At 43.2% G+C, this 27477-nt stretch overlaps 1 protein-coding gene across 8 annotated transcripts in view; it reads left to right on the forward strand.

Moving 5' to 3' along the window:
* Positions 1-27477, forward strand: part of fgfr2 (fibroblast growth factor receptor 2) — a 170819-nt gene that overhangs the window by 118263 nt on the left and 25079 nt on the right. For 6 of the 8 annotated variants that reach the window (XM_055901661.1, XM_055901665.1, XM_055901659.1 and 3 more), the window contains 6 exons: positions 215-420; positions 1392-1534; positions 13154-13275; positions 13966-14076; positions 16945-17135; positions 17931-18053. In XM_055901661.1, coding sequence (XP_055757636.1) covers positions 215-420; positions 1392-1534; positions 13154-13275; positions 13966-14076; positions 16945-17135; positions 17931-18053 — 896 coding nt within the window. The remainder of the gene's footprint in view (positions 1-214; positions 421-1391; positions 1535-13153; positions 13276-13965; positions 14077-16944; positions 17136-17930; positions 18054-27477) is intronic. The other 2 variants (XM_055901666.1, XM_055901664.1) reach the window with 1 other exon arrangement.

The following is a 27477-nucleotide window of genomic DNA, read 5'->3' on the forward strand; positions in this document are numbered from 1 at the left end:
CTATCTAGAGCTGACGTGTGTGTGTGTGTGTGTGTGTGTGTGTGTGTGTGTGTGTGTTGTTTCCATGGCGTGTGTTCTGTTTATACATGGGCGTCTATCAGATGTAGTGTGTCCGTGTCTGTTTGTTTACGTGTGTGTGCGTGTGTCAAGAGTCAGTGTGTGCCTCTACGTTCCACTTTTTATTCCTCCCTGACCCTCTCCCCTCCCCCATCAGCCAGTAACGAAGATACGGTGACGGGTCTGATGTCACCTGACTACGTGGAGATAGCCATCTACTGCATCGGGGTGTTCCTGATCGCCTGTATGGTGGTCATCGTGGTGGTGTGCCGGATGAGGAATACGGCTAAGAAGCCTGACTTTGGCAATCAGCCAGCAGTCCACAAACTCAGCAAGCAGATACCTCTGCGCCGCCAGGTAACAGAAAGTAGATAAGGGGTTTCCAAGGCCTTTAACACTCGTAGAAACACAAACTCCACACACACATGCATTCATACATCATTCTTTTTTCACACTATCGCGCTGACCCGAACTAAACTGTACTGACTAGGATATTATATTTTCATGGTTTCAGCTACTATGGTGGATGTGTAACCAGGCCAGCTCAGTACAGCTCGGTTTGGCTCGGTTCGGGTATAGCAGTGTGAAAAGCCCTATATACTCAGACTTATATGCAAATTACAGAAAATAGTCCAAAGTTTACCTACCAAGAGCGGAAAACACAAAAAAAGTTATACCAAATTTGTACTCCTGACATAGATCTTACTCATTTGGGTTACTGGTACTCTAATTTGAGAGCCCACGAAATGTAGCTGTTCATGGGAAGTGGATTTTCATAACAATACTGTAACTAATACATCGCACTGCTTGAGGTGCTAAGCCCCAGTTAACTCTACTGAAAGACGGCTAGCTACAGTGCATGGCGTCTGAGCATGTTAGCACTGTTATCCATCACTTCTAGCTCCTGCTCTAGCTCCTCTACTTCTCTGTGAGTGATGCTTTTCCCTCAAGGGGAAAAACACAAACTCCAAGAGGTACAAAAAGTGTTGGATTACATTCCTGCGAGAGACGGGTGGTTCCTGTGTCAAGGTAAGGTCAGGACGAAAGGAGATAGGAGCCCTGAGGACAATGACAACAGCATGATAAATGGACACATTCATCAGATTGAACGTTACTCCCTAGCACTGAGTTGTTGCTCAACTCTAATGATTACTGACATGCATTCACTCGTTTTTTAAAAGGGAAGGAAAATATGTTGATTTGCACAATATCAATCAATATCAGTCATTTGATCTTTAGTTATGGAGACACGTGCACACACACCCACCTACACGTCTTTTTTATATGACCAGTGTATCTAGACGGGTGATCAGCCAATCCGTCTCCTCCTACAGGTGTCAAATGACTCCAGCTCCTCGATGAACTCCAGCACTCCATTGGTCCGCATCACCACGCGACGCAGCTCGGCTGGCCACGACGACCCCATCCCAGAGTATGACCTCCCCGAGGACCCACGCTGGGAGTTCTCCAGAGACAGGTGAGGGACAGAGACAGGAACCGAAGTAGGAATAGGGATGGGGGAGGTATAGGGTGTGGCACCTCGTCGGTATGGCTGCATTTCAGGCTTCCTACATAGCAGTCACTCAGCAAACCCCGCAACGCCTAGATACGTGATTACCATGTCAGTAACTACATCACTGCCTGACTCAATGCGAGACTGCAATATAGGACATTTGTCTTTCAATCATTGGTTAATTTGCGTTGCTTAACTGCTTTCACAGACCCCCTGGAATGTGGCCTACAGTGGCTTTATCCTCAGGTATTTCTCTGAGAATCGGTGAGGCCCAAGGCTGGCTGCATACTGTCGTAAGCTGCAGTCAGTGAGGTTTTTGCTCAGTTGGAATGTACAGTATTTCTACCTAACTGCAAACACCCCCAGAAATGAATCCAGTGCAGGGTCCCATTTGTAAGAGGTTGAGGCAGTGATTTCGCAATTTAAAGTGAAAGTTGCTCCTTACTTAATTGTCTCCTAACTATATGCATTATAGTAGCAGATTACCCCCCCCCCCCCCCCCATCATGGTATAATAACGGCAACTTATGCAAACATTTAGCTAACTGATTGTATCAGCAGGCTGTTACATGAGGCACTATTGTTGTCTGGTGTAATATACCATTAAGCACCATTGAACTTGGTTTATTATCTGTAATGATTAACCAGTGAGTAATGGCTATGACTGTGATAAAGAACAATGAGTCATTTCTGAGTACTACACTGTACCAGGGTAGTGTTCATTAGGCACAAAACAGAAGAATGGGGGACTGAAAGAGGAAGGGACAACCTGGACTTGTCCATTTAAGAAACCCTCATTTTTTGTTTTCTATTGCAAAACATTTTCAAATGTTCAGCCTAATGATCAGGACCCTGTGTTGAAAAAGTTGAAACAAAATTCTGAATGTACATTTTTTTTTTTTGCCTATAAAAACAATGTTAGTTGTTTGCAGTTATCACACAACTACCACTAACATGTCCTCATCGTAAAGGGGAAAATACCAAAACAAACAACAATGCTGTAATGTTAGGAGTATCCATTTTATTATTTTTGCTAGTTCATTAACCAGAGATGTAATGCAGAAAGGAAAGAGAAGCTCAAGCAGGGAACGAGGGACCGTGCGGTGTGCATCTATGAGTGACGAGGGGGAGAGATAGCAGCCAAGTCCACTCGCGCTGGAAGACTTACTAATTGCTTGGTATTCATCACCTCATCTGAATACATAGTACCTGTCTTGACTGCATCAAACCGAGAGACGCTAGCTGAAAAGCAAGAGCAGCAACAGCATAAATTATAACATTTTCTTTTTCTCTCCTGCTTTGTGAATTCACATGGAATTTTATGCATTTTCCTCATTGTTTTAACGGAAAACCGATAAAACATTACTGTTTAAACGTTAAGAAAAATGTTTCCATGTATCACATCCCTAGTGTGTGTGTGCCATGGCTATAGTCTGTCTGTTTGTGCTGTGACTGTTTGCTTTGCCTCATACCAGAACAGTTAGTCCCTACGAGTTGAACTAATGGCCTGATCAGCTTCAGTGGAAAGTGTCAGGCTTAGGGACACAACACTTATACACGCATTGCATTCGGAAAAGTATTCAGACCCCTTGACCGTTTCAACATTTTGTTACGTTACAGCCTTATTCTAAAAGGGATTCACACATTTTGCTGCCACCACCTTGCTTCACCGTAGGGATGGTGCCAGGTTTCCTCCAGACGTGACACTTGGCATTCAGGCCAAGGAGTTCAATCTTGGTTTCATCAGACCAGAGAATCTTGTTTCTCATGGTCTGAGAGTCCTTTAGGTGTCTTTTGGCAAATCTCAAATGGGCTGTCATGTGCCTTTTACTGAGGAGTGGCTTCCATCTGGCCACTTTACCATAAAGGCCTGATTGGTGGAGTGCTGCAGAGATGGTTGTCCTTCTGGAAAGTTCTCCCATCTCCACAGAGGAACTCTGGAGCTCTGTCAGGGTGACCATTGGGTTCTTGGTCACCTCCCTCATCAAGGCTCTCCCCCGATTGCTCAGTTTAGCCAGGCGGCCAGCTCTAGGAAGAGCATTGGTGGTTCCAAACTTATTCCACTGGTTTGGTACTTTTCCCCAGGTCTGTGCCTCGACACAATCCTGTCTCCACATTTTTTCCACAATTCTTTCGACCTCATGGCTTGGTTTTTGTTCTGACATGCATTGTCAACTGTGGGACCTTATATAGACAGGTGTCTATGCCTTTCCAAATCATGCCCAATCAATTGAATTTACCACAGGTGGACTCCAATCAAGTTGTAGAAACATCTCAAGGATGATCAATGGAAACAGGATCCACCTGAGCTCAATTTTGAGTCCCATAGCAAAGGGTCTGAATAAATGTGTAAATAAGGTATTTCTTTATATATTTGCAAAAACTTCAACAAACCTGTTTTCGCTTTGTCATTATGGGGTGTTGTGTGTAGATTTGTAAAACAAAATGTGTGAATCCGTTTTAGACGAAGGCTGTAACGTAAAAAAAATGTGGAAAAGGGGGTCTGAATAATTCCCGAATGCACTGTAGTGATTTAGCTGTGGTGAGGTCTTTTGTTGTTAATATTAAGCAATAGGGAAAACCCAGGCCGTAAAGCACACTCTGGCTCTTTGGTAATTAACATGCCTTCGCCTGTGGTGTAACAAGGCCAAGCCATGTTAGTGTGAATATTTAACAGTAGGGGATCAAAAGCATTCCCAGAAGAATTCCCTTATCTCTGAAAATCATTTCTCATGTGTTCTTTTCTGTACTCGGGATTGTCTGTTTGCGCGCGAGTAGAATTGAAGTTGCATGGCAATAAAAAGTGACCAAGTCAGTTATAGCAAATGTAATTGATGTGCCAATGAAAGGAACTGTTTGTGTTGTGTGAGTTATGGGTGGAATGCAAACGCGAAAATTCTAAATGTTCTCCTTAGCATGCTCAATTGAGCCCTCTCTCTCTCTCTCCCTGTCTGTGTGTGTGTGTGTCTCTCTCGCTCTTTTCTCTCTCTCTCTCTCTCTCTCTCTCTCTCTCTCTCTCTCTCTCTCTCTCTCTCTCTCTCTCTCTCTCTTTCATTCATCTGTATCCCCCTCCGCTCCTCCTCTGTCATTCCCAAGTGCCTCAGGGGCCGTGTTGGAAATGCACAACATTCAGGAATGCTAACGTTTGTGGTGGCGTGAAAGGAAAAATAACATTGATTATGTGTGGTGGGCCAGTGCAGAATGGGTGCCATTGAGCTAGGGGTGGGGTAGTTGGGAAGCATGTATGTGGACAGAATAGGGATTGTGTTTCTGTGATGGGGTGCTGGCCTCAGGCCCCTGAGCCAGTGTGAATGTTTAGACAGCCGCAAGACTGGGCTGCAGGGGCGGGGCCACCACCAGTCAATCAAACTAAGATCAGAGGGTCAATCTATGACCAAAGAGTCAAAGGTTAGGGAGGTGTTGTGACCATGAGTAATAGTGCTGTGGAGTGTGTGGGGCTTGGTCTAGGGGTGGGGAGTGTGTGTGTGTGTCTGCACATGCCTGTGTGTATAAAGGAGAGCTATTAGACATTCTATGTGTTGCTATTCAGACCTTTCTATTACAAAGTGTGCCAGAATTTTATGCAAACTGAGTGAGAGTAACTTAGATTTACAGTTGAAGTCGGAAGTTTACATACACTTAGGTTGGAGAAAGTAAACTAGTTTTTTAACCACTCCACAAATTTCTTGTTAACAAGCTATAGTTTTGGTAAGTCGGTTAGGACATCTACTTTGTGCATGACACAAGTCATTTTTCCAACAATCGTTTACAGACAGATTATTTATTTCACTGTATCACAATTCCAGTGGGTCAGAAGTTTACATGCATTAAGTTGACTGAGCCATTAAACAGCTTGGAAAATTCTAGAAAATTATGTCATGGCTTTAGAAGCTTCTGATAGGCTAATTGACATCATTTGAGTCAATTGAAGGTGTAACTGTGGATGAATTTCAAGGCCTACCTTCAAACTCAGTGCCTCTTTGCTTGACATCATGGGAAAATCAAAAGAAATCAGCCAAGATCTCAGAAAAAAAATTGTAGACCTCCACAAGTCTGATTCATCCTTGGGAAAAATTTCCAAATGCCTGAAGGTACCACATTCATCTGTACAAGCAATAGTACACAAGTATAAACACCATGGGACCACGCAGCCGTTATACCGCTCAGGAAGGAGACGCGTTCTGTCTCCTAGAGCTGAACGTACTTTGGTGTGAAAAGTGCAAATCAATCCCAGAACAACAGCAAAGGACCTTGTGAAGATTCTGGAGGAAACAGGTACAAAAGTATCTATATCCACAGTAAAACGAGTCCAATATAGACATAACCTGAAAGGCCGCACAGCAAGGAAGAAGCCACTCCTCCAAAACCGCCATTAAAAAGCCAGACTACGGTTTGCAACTGCACATGGGGACAAAGATCATACTTTTTGGAGAAACGTCCTCTGGTCTGATGAAACAAAAATAGAACTGTTTGGCCATAATGACCATCGTTATGTTTGGAGGAAAAAGGGTGAGGCTTGCAAGCCGAATAACACCATCCCAACCGTGAAGCACGGGGGTGGCAGCATCATGTTGTGGGTGTGCTTTGCTGCAGGAGGGTCTGGTTCACTTCACAAAATAGATGGCATCATGAGGCAGGACAATTATGTGGACATATTGAAGCAACATCTCACGACATCAGTCAGGAAGTTAAAGCTTGGATGCAAATGGGTCTTCCAAGCATACTTCCAATTTGTGGGCAGAACTGAAAAAGCTTATGTGATCAAAGAGGTCTACAAACCTGACTCGGTTACACCAGCTCTGTCAGGAGGAATTGCCCAAAATTCACCCAACTTATTGTGGAAAGCTTGTGGAAGGCTACCTGAAACGTTTGGCCCAAGTTAAACAATTTAAAGGCAATGCTACCAAATATTAATTGAGTGTATGTGAACTTCTGACCCACTGGGAATGTGATGAAAGAAATAAAAGCTGAAATAAATCATTCTCTCAACTATTATTCTGACATTTCACATTCTTAAATAAAGTGGTGATCCTAACTGAACTAAGACAGGGACTTTTTACGTGGATTAAATGTCAGAAATTGTGAAAAACTGATTTTAAATGTATTTGGCTAAGGTGTATGTAAACTTCCGACTTCGTCTGTATATTACTCCACAAGGAGCGGGAGACTAATCCGGACGCTGATAAGAAATCTTGCTATGCTCTCAGACGAACATTCAAACAAGCAAAGCGTCAATACAGGATTAAGATTGAATCCTACTACACCGGCTCTGACGCTCGTCGGATGTGGTAGGGCTTGAAAACTATTACGGACTACAAAGGGAAACTCAGGCGCGAGCTGGCCAGAGACGCGAGCCTACCAGACGAGCTAAATGCCTTTTATGCTTGCTTCGAGGCAAGCAACACTGAATGTCCGAGAGCACCAGCTGTTCTGGATGACTGTGTGTTAACGCTCTCGGTAGCCGATGTAAACAAAGCCTTTAAACAGGTCAACATTCACAAAGCCGCTGGGCCAGATGGATTACCAGGCACGTGTACACAAAGCATGCTACGCATGCGCGGACCAAATGCGCAGACCAATGCACGGACCAACTTCGTGGGCACACCATAGTACCCTCAAAGCTCATCACTAAGCTAAGGACTCTGGGACTAAACACCTCCCTCTGCAACTGGATCCTGGACTTCCTGATGGGATGCCCCCAGGTTGTAAGAGTAGGCAACAACACGTCTGCCACGCTGATTCTTAACACTGGGTCCCCTCAAGGGTGTGTACTTAGTCCCTTCCTGTATTCCCTGTTCACCCACAACTGCGTGACCAAACACGACTCCAACACCATCATTAAGTTTGCTAACAACACAACCATGGAGTGCCTGATCACTGACAACGATGAGGCGGCCTATAGGGAGGAGGTCAGAGAACTGGCAGTGTGGTGCTAGGACAACAACCTCTCCCTCAATGTGAGCAAGACTAAGGAGCTGATCGTGGACTACAGGAAAAGGCGGGCCGAACAGGCCCCCATTAAAATTGTCGGGACGGTAGTAGAGCTGGTCGAGAGTTTCAAGTTCCTTGGTGTCCACGTCACCAACAAACTAGAATGGTCCAAACACACCAAGATAGTCGTGAAGAGGGATCGACAAAACCTATTCCCCCTCAGGAGACTGAAAAGATTTGGCATGGGTTCTCAGATCCTCAAAAGGTTCTACAACTGCAACATCGAGAACATCCTGACTGGTTGCATCACTGCCTGGTATGGCAACTGCTCAGCCTCCGACCGCAAGGCACTACAGAGGGTAGTGCGTACGGCCCAGTACATCACTGGGGCTAAGCTGCCTGCCATCCAGGACCTCTACAATAGATCCCAGCCACCTCAGTCATAGACTGTTCTCTCTACTACCGCATGGCAAGCGGTACAGGAGTGCCAAGTCTAGGACCAAAAGGCTTCTCAACAGTTTTTACCCCCAAACCATAAGACTCCTGAACAGGTAATCAAATGGAAAAGGTGCATTGTGTGCCCACCCCACTCACTTTTACCATACCTACTACCTCAATCAGCTCCACTAACCGGTGCCTGTATATAGCCTCGCTACTGTTATAGCCTCGCTACTGTTATTTTTCACTGTCTTTTTTTACTGTTGTTTTATTTGTTGTTTGTATTTCTTTACTTAAATATTGTTCACCTAATCCCTTTTTTCAACTTAGAAATTGCACTGTTGGTTAGAGCCTGTAAGTAAGCATTTCACTGTCTACAAGGTCTACTACACCTGTTGTATTCGGCGCATGTGACAAATAAACTTTGATTTGACTAGGCATCAGGATAGATAATGGACAGTAGTGTGTGTGTGTGTGTGTGTGTGTGTGTGTGTGTGTGTGTGTGTGTGTGTGTGTGTGTGTGTGTGTGTGTGTGTGTGTGTGTGTGTGTGTGTGTGTGTGTGTGTGTGTGTGTGTGTGTGTGTGTGTGTGTGGGCGTATGTAGTGTGTGTGTGTGGGCGTATGTAGTGTGTGTGTGTGGGCGTATGTAGTGTGTGTGTGTGGGCGTATGTAGTGTGTGTGTGTGGGCGTATGTAGTGTGTGTGTGTGGGCGTATGTAGTGTGTGTGTGTGGGCGTATGTAGTGTGTGTGTGTGGGCGTATGTAGTGTGTGTGTATTGGGATGGCAGTGTAAGTAAGTGTGGGTAGAGTGCAGTGTGTGTGTGCATAGTCAGCGCAAGAGTTAGTGCAAGAAATGGTCAATGCAGGTACTCCGGGTAGCCATTTGATTAGCTATTTAGCAGTCTTATGGCTTGGGGGTAGAAGCTGTTGAGAGTCCTGTTGGTTCCAGACTTGGTGCACTGGTAACGCTTGCCGTGCGATAGCAGAGAGAACAGTCTATGGCTTGGGTGGCTGGAGTCTGACAATTTTTTGAGCTTCATCTGAAACCGCCTGTTGTAGAAGTCCTGGATGAGGTCCATCCTTTCTGGTGATGCAGCCAGTCAAGCTGCTCTCAATGATCCAGCAATAGAACTTTTTGAGGATCTGAGGGCCCATGCCAAATCTGTTCAGGCTCCTGAGGGGGAAGAGGCGTTGATGTGCCCTCTTCATACCTGTGTGGGTGTGTGTGGACTAGGGCTGTGATGGTAATTGGATATCCAGGACATTGACGGTTTTGGATGAAGACCATCGTGAAAATAAATAACCTTCAAAACCGTTTTCTGCGACTGGGGAAAATGATGACTCGAACGATGGAGCGAATGCTCCACCGCCTGCCAAGAAAAGGAATTTAGGGGATCTTCTCCAAAAGTGAAGGGCCCAAACCACTGCCCCTGTACCCCTCAGAGTCCATGCAGACACCAAGCTGACTCGCTACCTGCACGAAAAGCCTGACCATGAACACCGATACATTGATGTCGAAACTGGCACACAGATACATGTGTATTTAAGCCACGAGCACTGCATCAAAATAGCAATATTTTTTATTTTAAATTTAATTATTTTTGTTTTTATTATAGGCCTTATAGATCTACTGTTCATTTTTGCTCTGTCCTATATGTTTCTGCTGTTAGTGGTAATTTATTGTAGAAGCACTAGCCTTCAAAATCGTTTGCTGTGTGGACTTTAATACAATGCATGTTTTTATTGCTTTATGTTAAATAAATAAATTGCTCTTCTTAAAATAGATTGTGTGTCTGACAATTCATTTAATAATCCAACAGAAAGAGTCCCATAGGCTTTAAAGCTTGTAAGTTGAATGAAATTGCCAAAATGATTACGCCTAATTAGCCTACTCCTGTCTGTACAGAAATACAAGTCGGAAGTTTACATACACCTCAGCCAAATACATTTAAACTCAGTTTTTCACAATTCCTGACATTTAATCCATGTAAAAATTCCCCGTTTTAGGTCAGTTAGGATCCCCACTAAATTTTAAGAATTTGAAATGTCAGAATAATAGTAGAGAGAATGATTTATTTCAGCTTTTATTTCTTTCATCTGAAGTTTACATACACTCAATTAGTATTTGGTAGCATTACCTTTAAATTGTTTAACTTGGGTCAAATGTTTCGGGTAGCCTTCCACAAGCTTCCCACAATAAGTTGGGTGAATTTTGGCATATTCCTCCTGACAGAGCTGGTGTAACTGAGTCAGGTTTGTAAGCCTCCTTGCTCGCACACACTTTTTCAGTTCTGCCCACAAATCTTCTATCGGATTGGGGTCAGGCCTTTGTGATGGCCTCTCCAATACCTTGACTTTGTTATCCTTAAGCCATTTTGCCCCAACTTTGGAAGTATGCTTGGGGTCATTGTCCATTTGGAAGACCCATTTAAGACCAAGCTTTAACTTCCTGACTGATGTCTTGAGATGTTGCTTCAATACAGTAATCCCTCGTTTATCGTGGGGGTTACGTTCCGAAAATGACCCGCGATAAGTGAAATCCGCGAAATAGAAAACTTTTTTTTTTTTTACAGTTAGCAACTATTACATGTATACAAATACAGTGACTCACGTGTAGGCCGTTTCACTGCTCTTCAGAGCGTTTCGTCGACATTATGGGTTTAGGAGATGTTCGAAATTACAAGATAATTTGGCCAACTTAATGTAAATTTGCCAAGCTGTTTTATGTACGTACACATAACTGCACGAGACGACAAAATGATAGCACAATTCGTAGCATGTTTTGATACAAGAAGCGGGAGTGAGTTTTTAGCGAATCAGAATGCAGAGCACAATGCACCAAAAAAAAAAAAAAATGCATTCTGAAAATCCGCGAAATAGCGAATCCGCGATAAGTGAACCGCGAAGTGGCGAGGGATCACTGTATACCCATATAATTTTCATCCCTCATGATGCCATCTATTTTCATCTAAGTGCACCAGTCCCTCCTGCAGCAAAGCACGCCCACAACATGATGCTTCCGCCTCCGTGCTTCACGGTTGGGATGGTGTTCTTCGGCTTGCAAGCCTCCCCCTTTTTCCTCCAAACATAACGATGGTCATTATGGCCAATCAGTTATATTTTTGTTTCATCAGACCAGAGGACATTTCTCAAAAGTACGATCTTTATCCACATGTGCAATTGCAAACTGTGGTCTGGCTTTTTTATGGCAGTTTTGGAGCAGTGGCTGTCAGGATTTGGCCAGGATTGTTTTGGTCACTAGATTCCCCCATTGCGCCTTTTTTTACCTTTTGTTTTTCCCTTGTTATAGTTATTAATTGCACCTGTGCCTCATTTCCTTGTAGGTATTTAACCTGATGAGGACAGGGGGTGCTGTTTTCACTTTTTTTGGAAAATGTCTCCAATTTAAACGGCTTCGTACTCAATTCTTGCTCGTACAATATGCATATTATTATTATTATTGGATAGAAAACACTCTCTAGTTTCTATAACCGTTGGAATTATGTCTCTGAGTGAAACAGAACTCATTCTACAGCACTTTCCCTGACATGGAGTGAGATTTCAGAAATCTTGGCCTCTGCTCCCAGGTCAGTTTTTAGGTCCCTGTGAATGCTATGAGGATACAAACACTGCCTACGCCTTCCTCTAGATGTCAGTAAGTGGTGACAATTTGAATGGAGTCGATTGCGCAATCTGGGACTGTTATAAAACACCAAAGAGCGGAAGTACATGTCCTTTCTTCCCTGCGCTTGGCGCACGATGGACGTCGGACTGGCCTTTTTCCAAGCTTTGGACTATGGTGGTATGCATGAAACAAGTTGGTATTACCAACTGGTTCAGAGAGATTGAACATGTCAGTGAAGACACCTGCCAGCAGGTCAGCGCATGCTCTAAGTACCCATCCTGGTATTATGTCTGGTTCCGCGGCCTTGTGATTGTTAACCTGTTTAAAGGTCTTACATCGGAAAGCGAGATCACATTGTCATCCGGAGCAGCTGGTGCTCTCATGCATGGTTCAGTATTGCTTACTTCGAAGCGAGTATAGCTTGTGAGGTGTGGAAACACTGTTGCTTTTATGTGTTTTGTTTTGTGGCTTTTTGTGCTATTGCTCTTTCTGCATGCTACGTGTCGCTTGTCCTATGTTGTTTTGCATGTGTTAACCGCTGATTGTCTAGATTGTTATTGTAATTGCTTTTAATAACCTGCCCAGGGACTGGGGTTGAAAATTAGCTGACTGACTAAAACCAGCACTTTTACTGAAACATAAATATGCACTGTCCCTGTAAAAAAATTAAATAAACTCAATAGAAGGCATTTAGCTAGTCTGGTAGGCTCGCGTCGCTGGGCAGCTCGCCGCTGGGTTTCCCTTTGTGATCCGTGATAGTTTGCAAGCCGTACCACATCCGTCGAGTGTCAGAACCGGCGTTGTAGGATTCGTTCTTAGTCTAGTATTGATGCTTTGCCTGTTTGATCGTCAGAGGTCGTAGTGGGATTTCACATAGACGTCCGGATTAATATTCCGCCTTGAAAGCGGCAGCTCTAGCCTTTAGCTCAGTACAGATGTTGCGAGTAATCCATGGCTTCTGGTTGGGATACGTACGGTCACTATGGAGATGAGGTCATCGATGCACTTATTAATGAAGCCGGTGACTGATGTGGTAAACTCCTCAATGTTATCGGATCAATCCTGTATCAGGGCATTATGTCCCTACCGCCCTGGCACAGTCCTCTGCCACCACATCGAGCCAATTAAGCACTCACACAATCTGATTGAAATGGAGAGGAAGTGGCAGAGAGAGAGAGAGAGAGGAGCGTGGAAAACACTGGCCTAGTGCCTGTTCGCTCTGTTTACCTCTCTTCCTCGTTCTCTTTATCTCTCCCTTGCAATTGCTTTCTCAATCTCGCTCTCTTGTTCTCTCTCTGTCGCTCTCTTTTTTTCGCTCCTTTACAAATCTGTTTAAGTATGTGTCCTACAGAGAGAGATAAGAGAGTTAAGTGGGTTTTCAATAGGTGTTTGTGTTCCGGTTGCTAACTGTTGCACATAAAGGCACTAAACTGTTTTAGTCTGTGCATCTATTTTGATTTGCCTATGGATGTATTTAATAGGCACCAAACAGAAGATAACAGACTTAAACAGCGAGTGTGCCCTAATGAATAGGACTCAGGTGTTTGAATATGAACTGTTTCTCTAACGTTTCCCTTTTTCTCCTCTACAGGTTGACTCTGGGCAAGCCGCTGGGCGAGGGCTGCTTTGGCCAGGTGGTGATGGCTGAAGCGTTAGGCATCGATAAGGACAAGCCGAAGGAGGCCATCACAGTGGCCGTGAAGATGCTGAAAGGTACGTGTGAGTGTTTCCCTCAGTTTGTACGTGTATGTGTGCATGTGTGTGCGTGATTGTCCCTCCCACAGTAGGCTGCGGGATCTCACGATCTCAGTATTTCCACAGTGTAACCCTAGCCCTGTGACATACTGCCCTGCTAGCTGTAAGCCCTGGGCTGAGCCTCTGACCCATTTCAAATATGGGCCACCGCCACCAGCTCTGGGTTGGGGTGTATGTTGTGGCTGGGGTGTGTACGTGGGTGTGTTTGCTTATTTATGTCTTATGTACACTACATACACTGGCTATATGTGCATACGTGTGTGTGTACCTGTATGTAGGGGTTGTCGAGGTGGGGCTCGGGGGCCCAGGTAATGATGCTGACAGCGGAATAAATCCGATGCCATTGTGTCTGACTGACCGGTCGCCTCGAGCAGACCCATGAAAACACAGACTCATGTGCTGCTGGAGATAATAACTTCAGATTGACTGAATGTCTTTTAATTCCCTGGCTGCTGAAAGAATAGAGGCCTGTGTTTAGTGGTCATACTGCTATAATGTAATCCAGACCACCACTGTCAGTGAAGCATGCTTAATAACGGCACAGATTAAGCTTGTCTGCTTGGACTGTAGGACAGACAGGGGCTGGGGCGTCCTGGGTTATGGGGAAAGAGATGCGGGTAGTGTGTGATGCCTTGTTTCCCCCTCCAGACGATGCTACAGAGAAAGACCTGTCTGACCTTGTGTCAGAGATGGAGATGATGAAGATGATTGGGAAACACAAGAACATCATCAACCTACTAGGGGCCTGTACACAAGACGGTGAGTATGAGGGGCTTTGCCTTAAAGGGACAATCCACCCCAAAACCACAAATTCCTATGATTAACAGTGCGAAAACAATAACTAATCTTTCCTTTTGTCGTTATAACAACGTTGTTAGCAAAAATGTGAAAATCATTGTGTAAATCTGTTCCAGCTCAAGTCGACTACAAAACCCACAATGCAATGCTCTCTCTGGGCCGGCTGGCTTTGCTAGCTAGCTAGCAAACATAGCTACACACAATAATACCAAAGTCAATAACACCATGTGAAGGAGCTAACTAGCTGTAAAATGGCATTAACAAAACTACCAGACCATATGTGTTGTGGTTTTTCACTATGAGCTAAAGGGGTTTAAGAGGGTACTAGGCCTACGCTTTGCCATTGCAGAGTGAGTAGTCAATGTTGCATTTTGTGAGTACCATAAATTACTATGTTTTTGGTCGCTTTACCTGAAAAACGTTGGGACACAGACCATCATAATACATTGTAAACAACTACCATGCTTTCATGTTTCACTACATGCTGCTAGTACAAAACATTGGTATTTTGTTTCATGAAAAAAATGAAATGAAAAATATAGAATGTTTTTGTGGTCACTACCATGGCAGGAAAATACAATGGTATTGGTGCAAATACCATGATATACAATGAATAAAATAGCATGATACTATAATGTTTTTTGGTTCACTACCATGGCAGCAAAATAACATTGTATTTTCCTGCCATGGTAGTGACCAAAAAAACATTATAGTACCATGCTATTTCTATTTTTCCCATTGTACTACCATGGTACATTTTTGTAAGGGTAGGAGTCTCTCACCGAGTTCAACTTTCAGTTTGTCTCTGCGCCAGAGCGAGTGCAGAGTACGTTGCTATGTCAACAATGGCCCTTTCCCGCATTTCCCACAAAACACACAGGGTGCATTGCAAGATGGAACTTTAAGGAGAAACTGAGTTGAATAATTAGGTACACTGTTTAGATTGAGCACATATAAGTGAAATATATACTTTGCTTTGATGATAAACAGATGGACGTGTTCTAGACAAGTATGCCCTTACCGTCTATTGGCTGATTTGGCAATCTGGACTGCAGATAATGTTTTAAAAAGTATTATGAAATGTGATAGTGTGTTATCCCTGTCTCCACTGACAAGAACCATGTAGCTATGACGCGTTCCTACACGATTTCCTGATTTCACAGACAGACCACTTAGAAGTTAATCACACAAGGGCGTGTGGGACGCTACCTGGCCAACATCCAGTGAAATTGTAGAGCGCCAAATTCAAAAACAGAAATACTCATTATAAAAAATTAATGAAACATGAAACATACCATGTTATACATGGGTTTAAAGATAAACAAATTATTAATCCTTTATGGCGAAAGCATACCATGCGATTATCTGAGAACAGCGCCCAGCAGACAAATCATTACAAACAGTAACAAGCCAAGTAGAGGAGATACACATGTCAGTAATAGTGATACAATTAATCACTTACCTTTGATGATCTTCATATGTTTGCACTCACAACACTCCCATTTACTCAGTAAATGTTTGTTTTGTTCGATCAAGTCCCTCTTTATATCAAAAAACTTCCGTTTTGTTAGCGCGTTTTGTTCAGTAAAACACTGTCTCAAACAACAGCCGGTGAAATTGCAGAGCGTGAAACTCAACAAAACAGAAATTCTCATAATAAACATACATAAAAGATACAAATGTTATACACCAGCTTAAAGATACACTTCTTGTTAATCCGAACGCTGTGTCAGATTTCAAAAAGGCTTTACGGCGAAAGCAAACCATGCGATTATCTGAGAACAGCGCTCAGCAGACAAATCATTACAAACAGTTAGCAGCCAAGAAGAGGAGTAACAAAAGTCAGAAATAGCGATACAATATAACACTTACCTTTGATGATCTTCATATGGTTGCACTCCGAAGACCCCATGTTATTCAATAAATGTTCGTTTTGTTCGATAATGTCCATCTTTATGTCCAAAAACCTCGAAAAACGAAAAATCAAAAAAGTACAATAAAAGTTTGTAGAAACATGTCAAACAAAGTTTCATGATTTTATTTCTGAGGTGGATTATCCCTTTAAAGGACTGGTTCACTTTTTTGATGTAAATGGCATTTTATAGAAGGTTCCAGACTTTTTGGGGGACGATTTCAGTTGGTTTTGAAAAACTTACCCCACCCGCAATAGACTTCCTTGTTCTGCGGTTTCTCATATCACCACAATTGGAACGAGAAAGCACGTACATGCTCTCACAAGAAAATGTATCGCTTGAGTCCAACAAAATAGAATATACCGCTGTGGATAAAGTTTGGAATTACACAGTTTAATGTGTACGACATCTTAAGACCTGCATCACCTACAATAAGGAAGTGAACTACTCCTTTAATGGTCCAATGCAGCCGTTTCTATCTCAATATCAAATCATTTGGTGGCCATTAATAAACATGAACAATGCTCCCAAAACACCCAAATACATCCTTTGGTTCCATTGTGGTGAAATGAGAAACAAGAAAGCACGCGCATGCTCGCACACCGAAATGTATTGCTCCAGTAGAGTTGCCAAGTTCTCTCCCACACATCTACTATGAATATAGTGTTCAACAGAACTGAATTTAAAGGAGTATTTTATCGAATAACTCTACCCTCCCATATATTTGTCATTAGTCCATGTTTGCCACTGTCCTCCACAAATTGTTTCAGTCAACATTTAAATCCTGATGCCCAAAATCCCTGCTTGACTCGGTTACTTCTCTCTGCCCCACTTTGGAGAGCAGTGGTCAGTCAGTGATGTTGAGTCCTAAATGTGTGTGTGTGTGTGTGTGTGTGTGTGTGTGTGCGTGTGTCAGGCCCTCTGTATGTGATAGTGGAGTACGCCTCGAAAGGGAACCTGAGGGAGAACCTACGTGCCCGCAGGCCCCCTGGCATGGAGTACTCCTACGATATTAACCGCTGCTCAGATGAACAGCTCGCCTTCAAGGACCTGGTCTCCTGTACCTACCAGGTGGCACGGGGCATGGAATATCTGGCCTCGCAGAAGGTGCACACACCATACACAAACCCACCATGTTCATTCTCACCATTCTGCTTGGTAGACAAACTTCCATGACATTGCACTGGGCCTTTGTGATAGGGCTTTAAGCCAGGGTGGTTGTGTAAAAAGTGTGTGTTTATCATTGTGGGAATATTGTCTCCTTTAAACACGTCTCTAGCCCACTGTCCAAATCCCAGCATTGTCTCTCGCTATCACACAAAGCCTTTCTGTGCAGACAACTGAAGAACATATTTTTCACAACGGGGAATGGGCACATTAGCCGAACACTCCATCACGCTCCCTCTCACAAGAGGAATCTGTCAGAGGCTAGAGCATACAATCACACAGTATGTTAAGACACACACACACACACACTCTGGCACGCAGTCATGCACAGAGACACACATGCACACCTAGGCACACAACAACTTCTACCATGTATGACAAAGTATGTCAGAAGTAGTTTTCAGATTCAGCCTTGTTTCTCATGCATGTGCAATGTCGTCATGGTATATTAGGTAGCATGTGTTTAGTTGAATGTGTGTTTTTTGGGTTATTACACGTATAAAAGCATTTATTAGCATAGCTTGTTTGTATTTTAGTATTTGTATATGTGTTTATTTGCATAATGAAGTAACGGTATCATGTTCTCTTCTCCTTTCCCCAATCTTTCCACTGGTTTTCCTCTTCTTCCCCCTCTTCTGCTTTTCCCTCCTTCTCTCCATCCACCCCTGCCCTTTCACAATTGCCACTGTTATCTTTTCTCCCCTACTCCTATTTTATCTCCTTCTCTCCATCCAGTGTATACATAGAGATCTAGCAGCGAGGAACGTCCTGGTCACAGAGAGCAACTTTATGAAGATTGCAGACTTTGGCCTGGCCAGGGATGTCCACAACATTGATTACTATAAAAAGACAACTAACGTGAGTATTTGGGGGGGGGGGGGGGGATTGGGCACATGCTATGCTGTGTGTAAGTTAGTGTTGTGAGGGGGTGTATGTGACAGAGTTTGGGGTCAATTCCATTTACATTCAGTTAAAAGTCCAGGTAGTCGATAAGGGACCCGTAACAGATATCTATGTAGTTGGTGCTGTATATGAACTAATATACTCTACATGGGTTCTAATGTTCAAAATGATTTGTTAGTTTACAATTGTATAATGTATGCTCCCTGCATATAAAATCCACGAAGACTGCCGGAAAGCCCCGGACACAAGATTGTAATTTCTATGACTCACACGGTGGAGGAACATACATGTGTTGCCTGTAGCCTACTGTACACAGTAAGCTGTAAATGGCACTTCACACTATAAACAACAACTGTGAGGATTTTTCTACAATAGTCACAACCATCTTTAGAAAATAAAAATCTAGTTACATGTGGAAATATTTATGAGTGAACATTAGCAAGCAAGCAGCAGATGAAACAGAAATGGAATTCTCTCTTACCTCTCCCCGGTTTTAGCTCGGTTTAGGATATTTACTAGCCCATGCCAGTGACAAACATAGCTATGTTATTAACATATGGCAGTGCACAAACAAAATCTATCTCATTTATTTTGCTAAAGTGCCTTCAGGAAATATTCACACCCCTTGACTTTATCCACATTTTGTTGTGTTGTAAAGTGGGATTGAAATTGTTTTAATTGTATTTTTTTATGCAAATGTATATAATTATAGTTCGTAAAAGTGAAAGAATTTGAAGCTAGGATAGCTTGAACATGTGCGAGTTGGTTTGGTGCCTCTAGCTTGAACGGTTCAATAGTTAATGTTGGGGAGTTATTCAATGCAAATGTATATTAGTACAGCTCCTAAAATGTTAAAATATTTTTTATTTAGGATAGCCTGAGCATGAGAAAGTGGCTTTGGTGATGTTATGCTAATGTATTCTGACCCTAATTAGTCAGCCGGTCTATTGTTTGGTCGTTAGGCTGTTGGTCGACCTTGAATGTTTTAGTTGAGCAGTAGCAAATATATATACTATATATATATATATTTGCGCCCATCTCAGTAAACAAATCCATTACGGAGGCCTAGGCTAAAAGCCAATTTATGCTTGATCCGAAAATGTGGTCAGAGACTACATATGGCGGGTGTGACGCAATTGCACGGCATCCGGCGGCATGCAGAGGCTCTGTACCACATCGCCATGCTCCTCCCAAATGTTGTAATTTTTATTTAACCTTTATTTAACTAGGCAAGTCAATTAAGAACACATTCTTATTTACAATGATGGCACAATGTACTTAGGGTGTGTCTATATATGAATAAAATAGACTTTTAAATAATTTGACCAATTGATTGGTCTAAAGAACAAACGACTTTAGGTCGACCAAGATTTGTTTTTGTCAGGGACAGCCCAAGTCTTCTTAAACTGGTCAGTTTTTGTGTGGTTGGTCATTGGTTGTGTTGTTCAGTAGTTGTCTGTTTTATTATTTATTTAACTAGGCAAGTCAGTTAAGAACAAATTCTTATTTACAATGACGGCCTACCAGGGAACAGTGGGTTAACTGCGGCTGGCTTCCGGGTTAAGCAGGCGGGTGTTAAGAAGCACGATTTGGCGGTTCATGTTTCGGAGGACGCATGACTCGACCTTCGCCTCCCGAGCCCGTTGGCGGAGTTGCAGCGATCTTGCTTTTTTTTGTTGACTAGCCTCACGGTGATTTATCAATTTGATGAAAGAAGTTCAACAACAGGTCGAAACTGAGTGGATAACATGGTCTTTGTGGATGTTGTTTCAAAGCTTAACATCGAAATGGACAGCGCTTTCTAAGGTGATTCATTCAACACCCATACACATATTATAGCCCAAGCCCCAAAAATACCCTGAATTAAAATGATTGTGCTGTTATACAATACATAACCTCATGTTACACACAGCAGAAAAAAAAACTGATTTAAGGAGTCTTTGGTTCATAATTGGTTTTATTAATTCTAGTAATCGCATTTGAGTGTGAACTGTATTATTATGCATACTGGATGGACTGGTTACCTTTATGCTATGCTCCAAACTTAATATCCATGAGTCTGGGAGAGAACGTATAGGCCTAGGTGATGCTGTTGGTTCATTGAGTGTGCAGGGCAGTTTACAGTGCTAGCCTACATGTTTATTTGACACATTACCTTTAGCTACAGAATATCTCACCAACATTTCCATCTCCTCTCTTTCCTCCATTCCTTTCCTGAGCGCACAGTGATGGGGCTGTCAACAGTTAAATATGTTTTGTCGTGAAAACATCTTTACTTGGATGTTGATCCAAGCTGCATCACATCCGGCCATGATTGGGAGTCCCATAGGGCTGCGCACAATTGGCCCAGCGTCGTCCGGGTTTGGCCGCGGTAGGCAGTCATTATAAATATTTTTTCTTCATTGACTTGCCTAGATAGATAAAGGTTCAAATTTTAAAAAATAAAAAATAAATCCCTAACAGATTTCACTTGGTTTCCCAAATTAAGGACTGGGTAGCTGCAGGAACAGGGTTGGAGAGCCCATGGCATATAGAGTTTGGGCGTAACGTCACTTGTTGCGCAGCGAGAGGCTGCATGCTCCTCAAACAGTGGTTGATGCATGGAGTGAAATAACCAGAGTAGCCTACCCGCACGATTGAAAAGAGGCCTCCAGTCGCTATTCGAGTGCACACGGATGACATGGCTTTTCCCCTCTGCCCATTTGATAATGGGCCATTCTAAATCGAAACAGAAGTCTGATGGGGAAAATATGATCACTTGATGAGAGAACAGCGTGTGCAACCTGAGGCAAGGAACAGAGTGCACAACTTTTTGCGACCTTCTCAAATCATCAATAGCCTATGGTCGCATCATGCAGCCCATATATGTTTTGATTTCTAAAAGACATTAAGGTTTGTGTCATTCGCAACCAAAGTTGCCAAGTGACTCTAAATCTAGCGTATAGGACCTGTTTCAAATGATCACTTTTACACTCAACATAGCCACTTCATATGCCCACTCGCTCCAGAATGTAAAAAATATCCTTTCTATTTTATTCAGTTTAAGTTCAATTATATTCTTCTCACTATAAAATCATGTAATGTAAATTAATGGCATTGGACTTAAGCATATCTTGTCTGCTAAATGAACAAGCCTACAGCTTATGCCATGGCGCATAGACAGATAACATACAGTAGGCCAACGCATTCTGTTCTTCTGAAATACAGTTTCTTCATATCATCTTTCTTTAGACCTGCCTAAAATATATGGATTTATTATACTTTTTACAATGTAGATGTTCCGAATGCGTGCGTGTTTATGTTAATTAACGGTCCATTCTTTTGCATGACAATAACCGGTTGAAAGAATTGTCATGACCCTAAATCTGACCCACAAAACTTATTTGCTAGATTCATGATAGTGTTGTTAGACAAAGCAAGGAAAGTGAACTTCAAAACCTGATGTCGTTTTATTGGAATTAGCAGCTGTTGTTGGTAAATAATGAATCTGCTCGCTTCTGACACTGCATCTAGAAAGAGATCAGTTGGTGTTTTACTAAAACAGCGTTATCTATTGATTGGTCGAAGCTATTCCTAATATTTTTTTCAGTTTTGAAAAGCAGGGAAAGATTTTATACACCGTTTTTGTCTGACTTGTTTGGGGAGTGGTCAAAACGGCCGTTGTTTGGAAACAGATGGGGGGGGAAATGTGTTAATGCAGTTACTGAAACGGCTGTTTCATTTGGTCCGGAGCGGATATTTTGGTTCCGTGAACAGATTTGAATAGCGGAGATGAAGATGTCGTACCCTCTCCAACAAGTTAGACAACATGGTAGAAGTGTTGAAAATGTCCGTTGTTTATAAAAAGTTACAGAAAATGTTGTGGTTACTTAAACAGCTGTCAGAAAAAGATATTTGTTCAAAAAAGGGGTTAAATACATCAAATGTGTTTCCTGATCTTTCTTATATCTCAGTGAATCTGTTATTCAATGTGTTTGTTTGGGCTAATAGCAGTAAGGCCAATTTTTTTCTCTCCATACAATATATATTTTTATACTTCAAGGGGTCTTACAATTCAAAATCAAATAGCTAAACTACCCTGGCTTAGACGTATGAATTAAAATGTATAAGTGATATAAAAAACGTTAGGTAATCACACTGGTCATGGCTAGTCTACATATCTTAAAGTTGTAACCACATTTCTAGCTTAAACGGTGTGAGAGTCGCGTGCTAAATAATAAAATGTCAAGAGGTATGATGAAGATTTAAACTCGGGACTTTTACGTCGCAATGAAAGTATGATGAAGATTTAGAATGGGACGACTGTTTTGTTCAAAAGCTGAGGAATTTGAGGTGGAGAAATGTAACCACTCAACAACAACAAAAAATGTATAAAAATTTTGAATTTTGTAAAAAATCGGTGAGCTATGGATACAAAATTTAAATGTTATCCATATTCAGAGGTTAAACGATATCTGTTTAAAATTCCATTGTTTAGAAACAATTGAGTAGAACAGGCATATTTTGGGGGTTCTGATGGGGTATGACAAATTGGACTAAGTGCATTTATTATATATAGTGCATTAGAAAAGTATTTAGACCTTGACTTTTTCCAAATTTTGTTACATTACAGCCTTATTCTAAAATGGATTCAATAGTTTTTTCCCCCTCAATCTACACACAATACCCCATAATGACAGGCAAAAACAGGTTTAGACATTTTTGTAAACGTATGGTGTTAAATATTTTTGTATTAATATGTTCATGTCATTGACACTTACAAATAATTCAAATGTAGTTGCTAGTAGAATGCTACAATGCGAAAGTCATGTATGAAACGTTTAAAAAAAAAATATATATATTGTTTTACATTGTTTTGGAACTAAACCTCCCTTGCACTGCACTGCTTTGTAACACCGTTTGCCCAGTTGTTTCAGTGAGCTGGCCCTCATCTGCTCTTTAAGCAAATTATTTCCATAGTTCGCTTCTGGAGACAGTTTTGTCAACAAGCTGCGGGCATGGAGGTATGATATTTTCTTTAGAAGAAGCCATGCTGTCTGCATTCTCTCTCCTCTCGCTTGCTTCTCAAAAGTGGCTTGCACTGTGTCAGCTGCAAGTGCAAGCATGGCTAGCTTACCACGGCCCCCTTAAGATTCAGACAAATTACTAGACATACGGATTGATGGATCGAGTCTATGACGTGAGACAGATTTGACTGAAGTACCGAAAGTAACAAAACTTCTAGTTCCGAACCGTTATTCGTGTTCTAGGATTTAATAAGTACCGAAGTGTCGGTATACCGCGCAACACCAAAGTAAATGTTGTTCAACTGGAACCCAGTTGTGCCATTTCGAGTTAACACTTCCCTCCCTCCCTTCTCAGTCTTGGCAGAGACTGGAGGTTCCCAGACCATCAGTAAATGCAGTGCTTACAGAGTGGCTCTGTGCCTCTCTTGTTCCTTCACTTCCATAGCCACTTGTCCAAACAGCCCGAGAGAGAGAGACAGATACTGAAAGAGATGGAGAGCAGAGTGCTTGTCATCTTCATAGTAGAACCCTAGTAGCATTCATCCCATTCCCACTGTAGAGCATAGCACAGCCTGCTGCTTTTTCATTACACATACTATAATGCTGAGAACCTAGCCTAGTTGAAACAACCACCCACAACAGCATGGGCCATAGACAATGGGTGATGGTGATGATAAAGTCTAGGAGAAAATATACTTATTTCAGAAGGTGTATTAAAAAGGTAGGGGCAAATATAATGTTAATCATCATGACGGTTCCTCTATAAGGATGGATATCATCACCATCTATGAGAGCCTCCTAACCCTATCTGGGAAAGCTGATTACCTGGCGGGTCAATCAAGGCAAAATAATATTGTAATAGATGGTATCCAGGAAAGTCATAGTGAAATATGGTCAGAATCAGAGACAAAGTTCATAACTTGCGAGGTGAGGAGGATTATTTAAGATACTGTTTGAGGAGGTAGGGTTTCAGATGTTCAGGGGGAAGCTGGTTCCACCATTGGGGTGCCAGGACAGTAGAGCTTGGGAGGGCCAAGAGACCGGAGGTGGCCGAACTGAGTGCTTGAGTTGGGGTGTAGGGTTTGAGCATAGCCTGAAGGTAGGGATGGGCATTTACTCTTGCTGTTCCGTAGGTAAGCGAAATGGCCTTGTAGTGGATGCGAGCTTCGACTGGAAGCCAGTGGAGTGTGCGGAGGAGCGGGGTGACATGAGAAGACTTGGGAAGGTTGAAAATAAGTTGCAGGGGTTTGATGGCACAAGCAGGGAGCCCAGCCAACAGCGAGTTGCAGAAGTCCAGACGAGAGAGGACAAGTGCCTGGATTAGGACCTGCTCCGCTTCCTGTGTGAAGTTTGGTCCTACTCTACGGATGTTGTAGAGCATGAACCTGCAGGAGCGGGTCACTGCTTTGATGTTTGTAGAGAACGACAGGGTGTTGTCCAGGGTCACGCTAAGGTTCTTTGCACTCTGGGAGGGCGACACTGGAGTTGTCAGCCTTGATGGAGAGGTCTTTGAGCGGACAGGCCTTCACCAGGAGGAGGAGCAGATCCGTCTTGTCAAGGTTGAGCTTGAGGTGGTGGGCCGACATCCAAGTTGAGATATCTGGGGGGGGGGGGGGGGGGGGGGGGGGTGATAGGAGAGACCATGTGAGGATATGATGGAGCCAAGTGACTTGGTGTATAGACAGAAGAGGAGAGGGCATAGAACCGAGCCCTGGGGGACACCAGTAGTGAGAGTACATGGTGCAAACACAGATCCTCTTCACGTCACCTGGTAGGAGCGGCCTGCCAGGTAGGATGCAATCCAAGAGTGTGCATAGACTTCTCCACCACTGAGAGGGTGGAGAAAATGATCTGATTGTTAGATCTAGCGGTTAGCTCTAGGAGGATGAGAACAGAGGAGAGAGTCAGCTTTAGCCGTGCGGAGAGCCTCCATAACACAGAGAAGAGCAGTCTTGGTTGAGTGACCCATCTTGAAGCCTGACTGGTTAGGGTCAAGAAGATTGTTCTGAGAGAGATAACGAGAAAGTTGATCAGAGATAGCACGCTCAAGTGTTTTGGAAAGTAAAGAAAGGGATACAGATTTATAGTTTGATGTCAGATGAGTCGAGTGTTGGTTTCTTGAGAAGGGGAGCAACTCGGGCCACTTTGAAGTCAGAGGGGATGCAGAGGGTGGTCAGGGATGAGTTGATGAGGGAAGGGAGGAATGGGAGAAGGTCTCCAGAGATGGTCTGGAGAAGTGAGGAGGGGATGGGGTTGGGTGGCCAGACCTCACTAGTTGCAGGATGTCATCTGGAGAGAGAGGGGAGAAAGAGGTCAAGACGTGGGGTAGTTCTGTGTGTTTGAGACTAGTGGACTTAATAGGCTTAGTGAATGAGTAGCGGATGTCGTCAACCTTTTTGTCAAAGTGGTTGACAAAGTCGTCCGGGGGGGGAGAGTTTCCTAGGGTTAAAGGCAAAGCTTTGAAATTTAGAGTGGTAGAAAGTGGCTTTAACAGCAGATAGAATAAGAGAAGGTAGAAAGGAGGGAGTGAAAGGATGATAGGTCCTCCGGAAGTTTCATTTTCGCTCAGCTGTCCGTAGCCCTGTTCTGTAAGCTCGCAAGGAGTCACTCAGCCACGGAGTAGGAGGGGAGGGCCGAGCGGAAAGGGGACAGGGCGAGTCATAGGATGCGGGAAGGGAGGAGAGTAGGGTCGAAAAGGCAGAATCGGGAGACAAGAGGGAGAAGGATTTAGCAGAAGGGAGCGATGATAGGATAGAAGAGGCGAGAGTAGTGGGAGAGAGAGAGAGCAAAGATTGTGACGGCACATGACCATCTGGGTAGGAGCTGAGTGGTTAGGGTTGGTGGAAAGGGAGACAGAAAAGGAAACTAAGTAGTGATCAGAGACCTGGAGGGGGGGAGGGGTTGCAGTGAGATTAGTAGGTCGAGCAGCCTCTAGAAAAGTATAGGCTGAGATAAACTGCGTTCTTGACTGCAAATTGGCTGTTCCAAATGCTAACAGAAACCCGGAATTCCACATGGGTTGTAAAAGTAAAGGCTGAGATGAACTCTGCGTTCTTGACTGCAAATTGGCTGTTCCAAATGCTAACAGAGACCCGGAATTCCACATGGGTTGTAAAAGTAAAGGCTGAGATGAACTCTGCGTTCTTGACTGCAAATTGGCTGTTCCAAATGCTAACAGAGACCCGGAATTCCACATGGGTTGTAAAAGTAAAGGCTGAGATGAACTCTGCGTTCTTGACTGCAAATTGGCTGTTCCAAATGCTAACAGAGACCCGGAATTCCACATGGGTTGTAAAAGTAAAGGCTGAGATGAACTCTGCGTTCTTGACTGCAAATTGGCTGTTCCAAATGCTAACAGAGACCCGGAATTCCACATGGGTTGTAAAAGTAAAGGCTGAGATGAACTCTGCGTTCTTGACTGCAAATTGGCTGTTCCAAATGCTAACAGAGACCCGGAATTCCACATGGGTTGTAAAAGTAAAGGCTGAGATGAACTCTGCGTTCTTGACTGCAAATTGGCTGTTTCAAATGCTAACAGAGACCCGGAATTCCACATGGGTTGTGCACGCAGGGTACACTAAATTAGAAGGGTTGCAGCCAGGGTGTGTCTGTAAAGCCTACCGAGAGATATAGGAAACACACACATAGTTGACAAAGCTACAAAAGAGCAACATTAGAAAATCTGCGTAAGATACTCAAGTGAGAGAGTTGTGTGGCGCCTTCCTCGAACGACTCGGCAGAACTGTCTTTGTTTTGGCGACTCTCTTTGTTTCGTGACAAAACTGACACGACCGCCGCTTACAGCTGCGACTGAGAAACCAAGGGAGACTGAAGAGCTAACACTGATTGCCTAGGAGAAGTGAAACCAGTCCCCCACCTATACAGCCACTGATTACCAAAGAAAGTCACACAGTTCCTGCCCCTTGAGCCTGGTTGATGTGTCAACAACTATCTGAAAATTATGATCAGTCAGCAGTTCACACACCAAGTAGATGGGAAGACAGGCAGCACTTAAAGTAGATGGCCCTAGCTAGCAAAAAGACAGTACTAGACCACAACGGATAAAGAAAAAAATATACATACATATCACTCCTGGAGATATCAGGAGTCCTCTAGCTATAGAATGAAGCACGATTGTAGTGAAGTTCTTCAGGTTCAAGGACGAGCTTGAGGTTCTTGAAAGAGCGAAAACCCTTAAAGGGTCCAACATCTTCATCGATGAGGATTTTGCTCAGGCAGTCCACCAAAGAAGAGAATAACTCATGCCAGCTATGAATGCTGCACGAGAATGTGGGGACATAGCCTACCTGCAGTATGACAAACTGATTGTTCACCCTTCTCCCAAGGGCCTATGAGGAGTGACAGAAATACAC

Source organism: Salvelinus fontinalis, chromosome 37, assembly GCF_029448725.1.
Source record: "Salvelinus fontinalis isolate EN_2023a chromosome 37, ASM2944872v1, whole genome shotgun sequence".
NCBI classification, from domain to species: Eukaryota; Metazoa; Chordata; class Actinopteri; order Salmoniformes; family Salmonidae; genus Salvelinus; species Salvelinus fontinalis.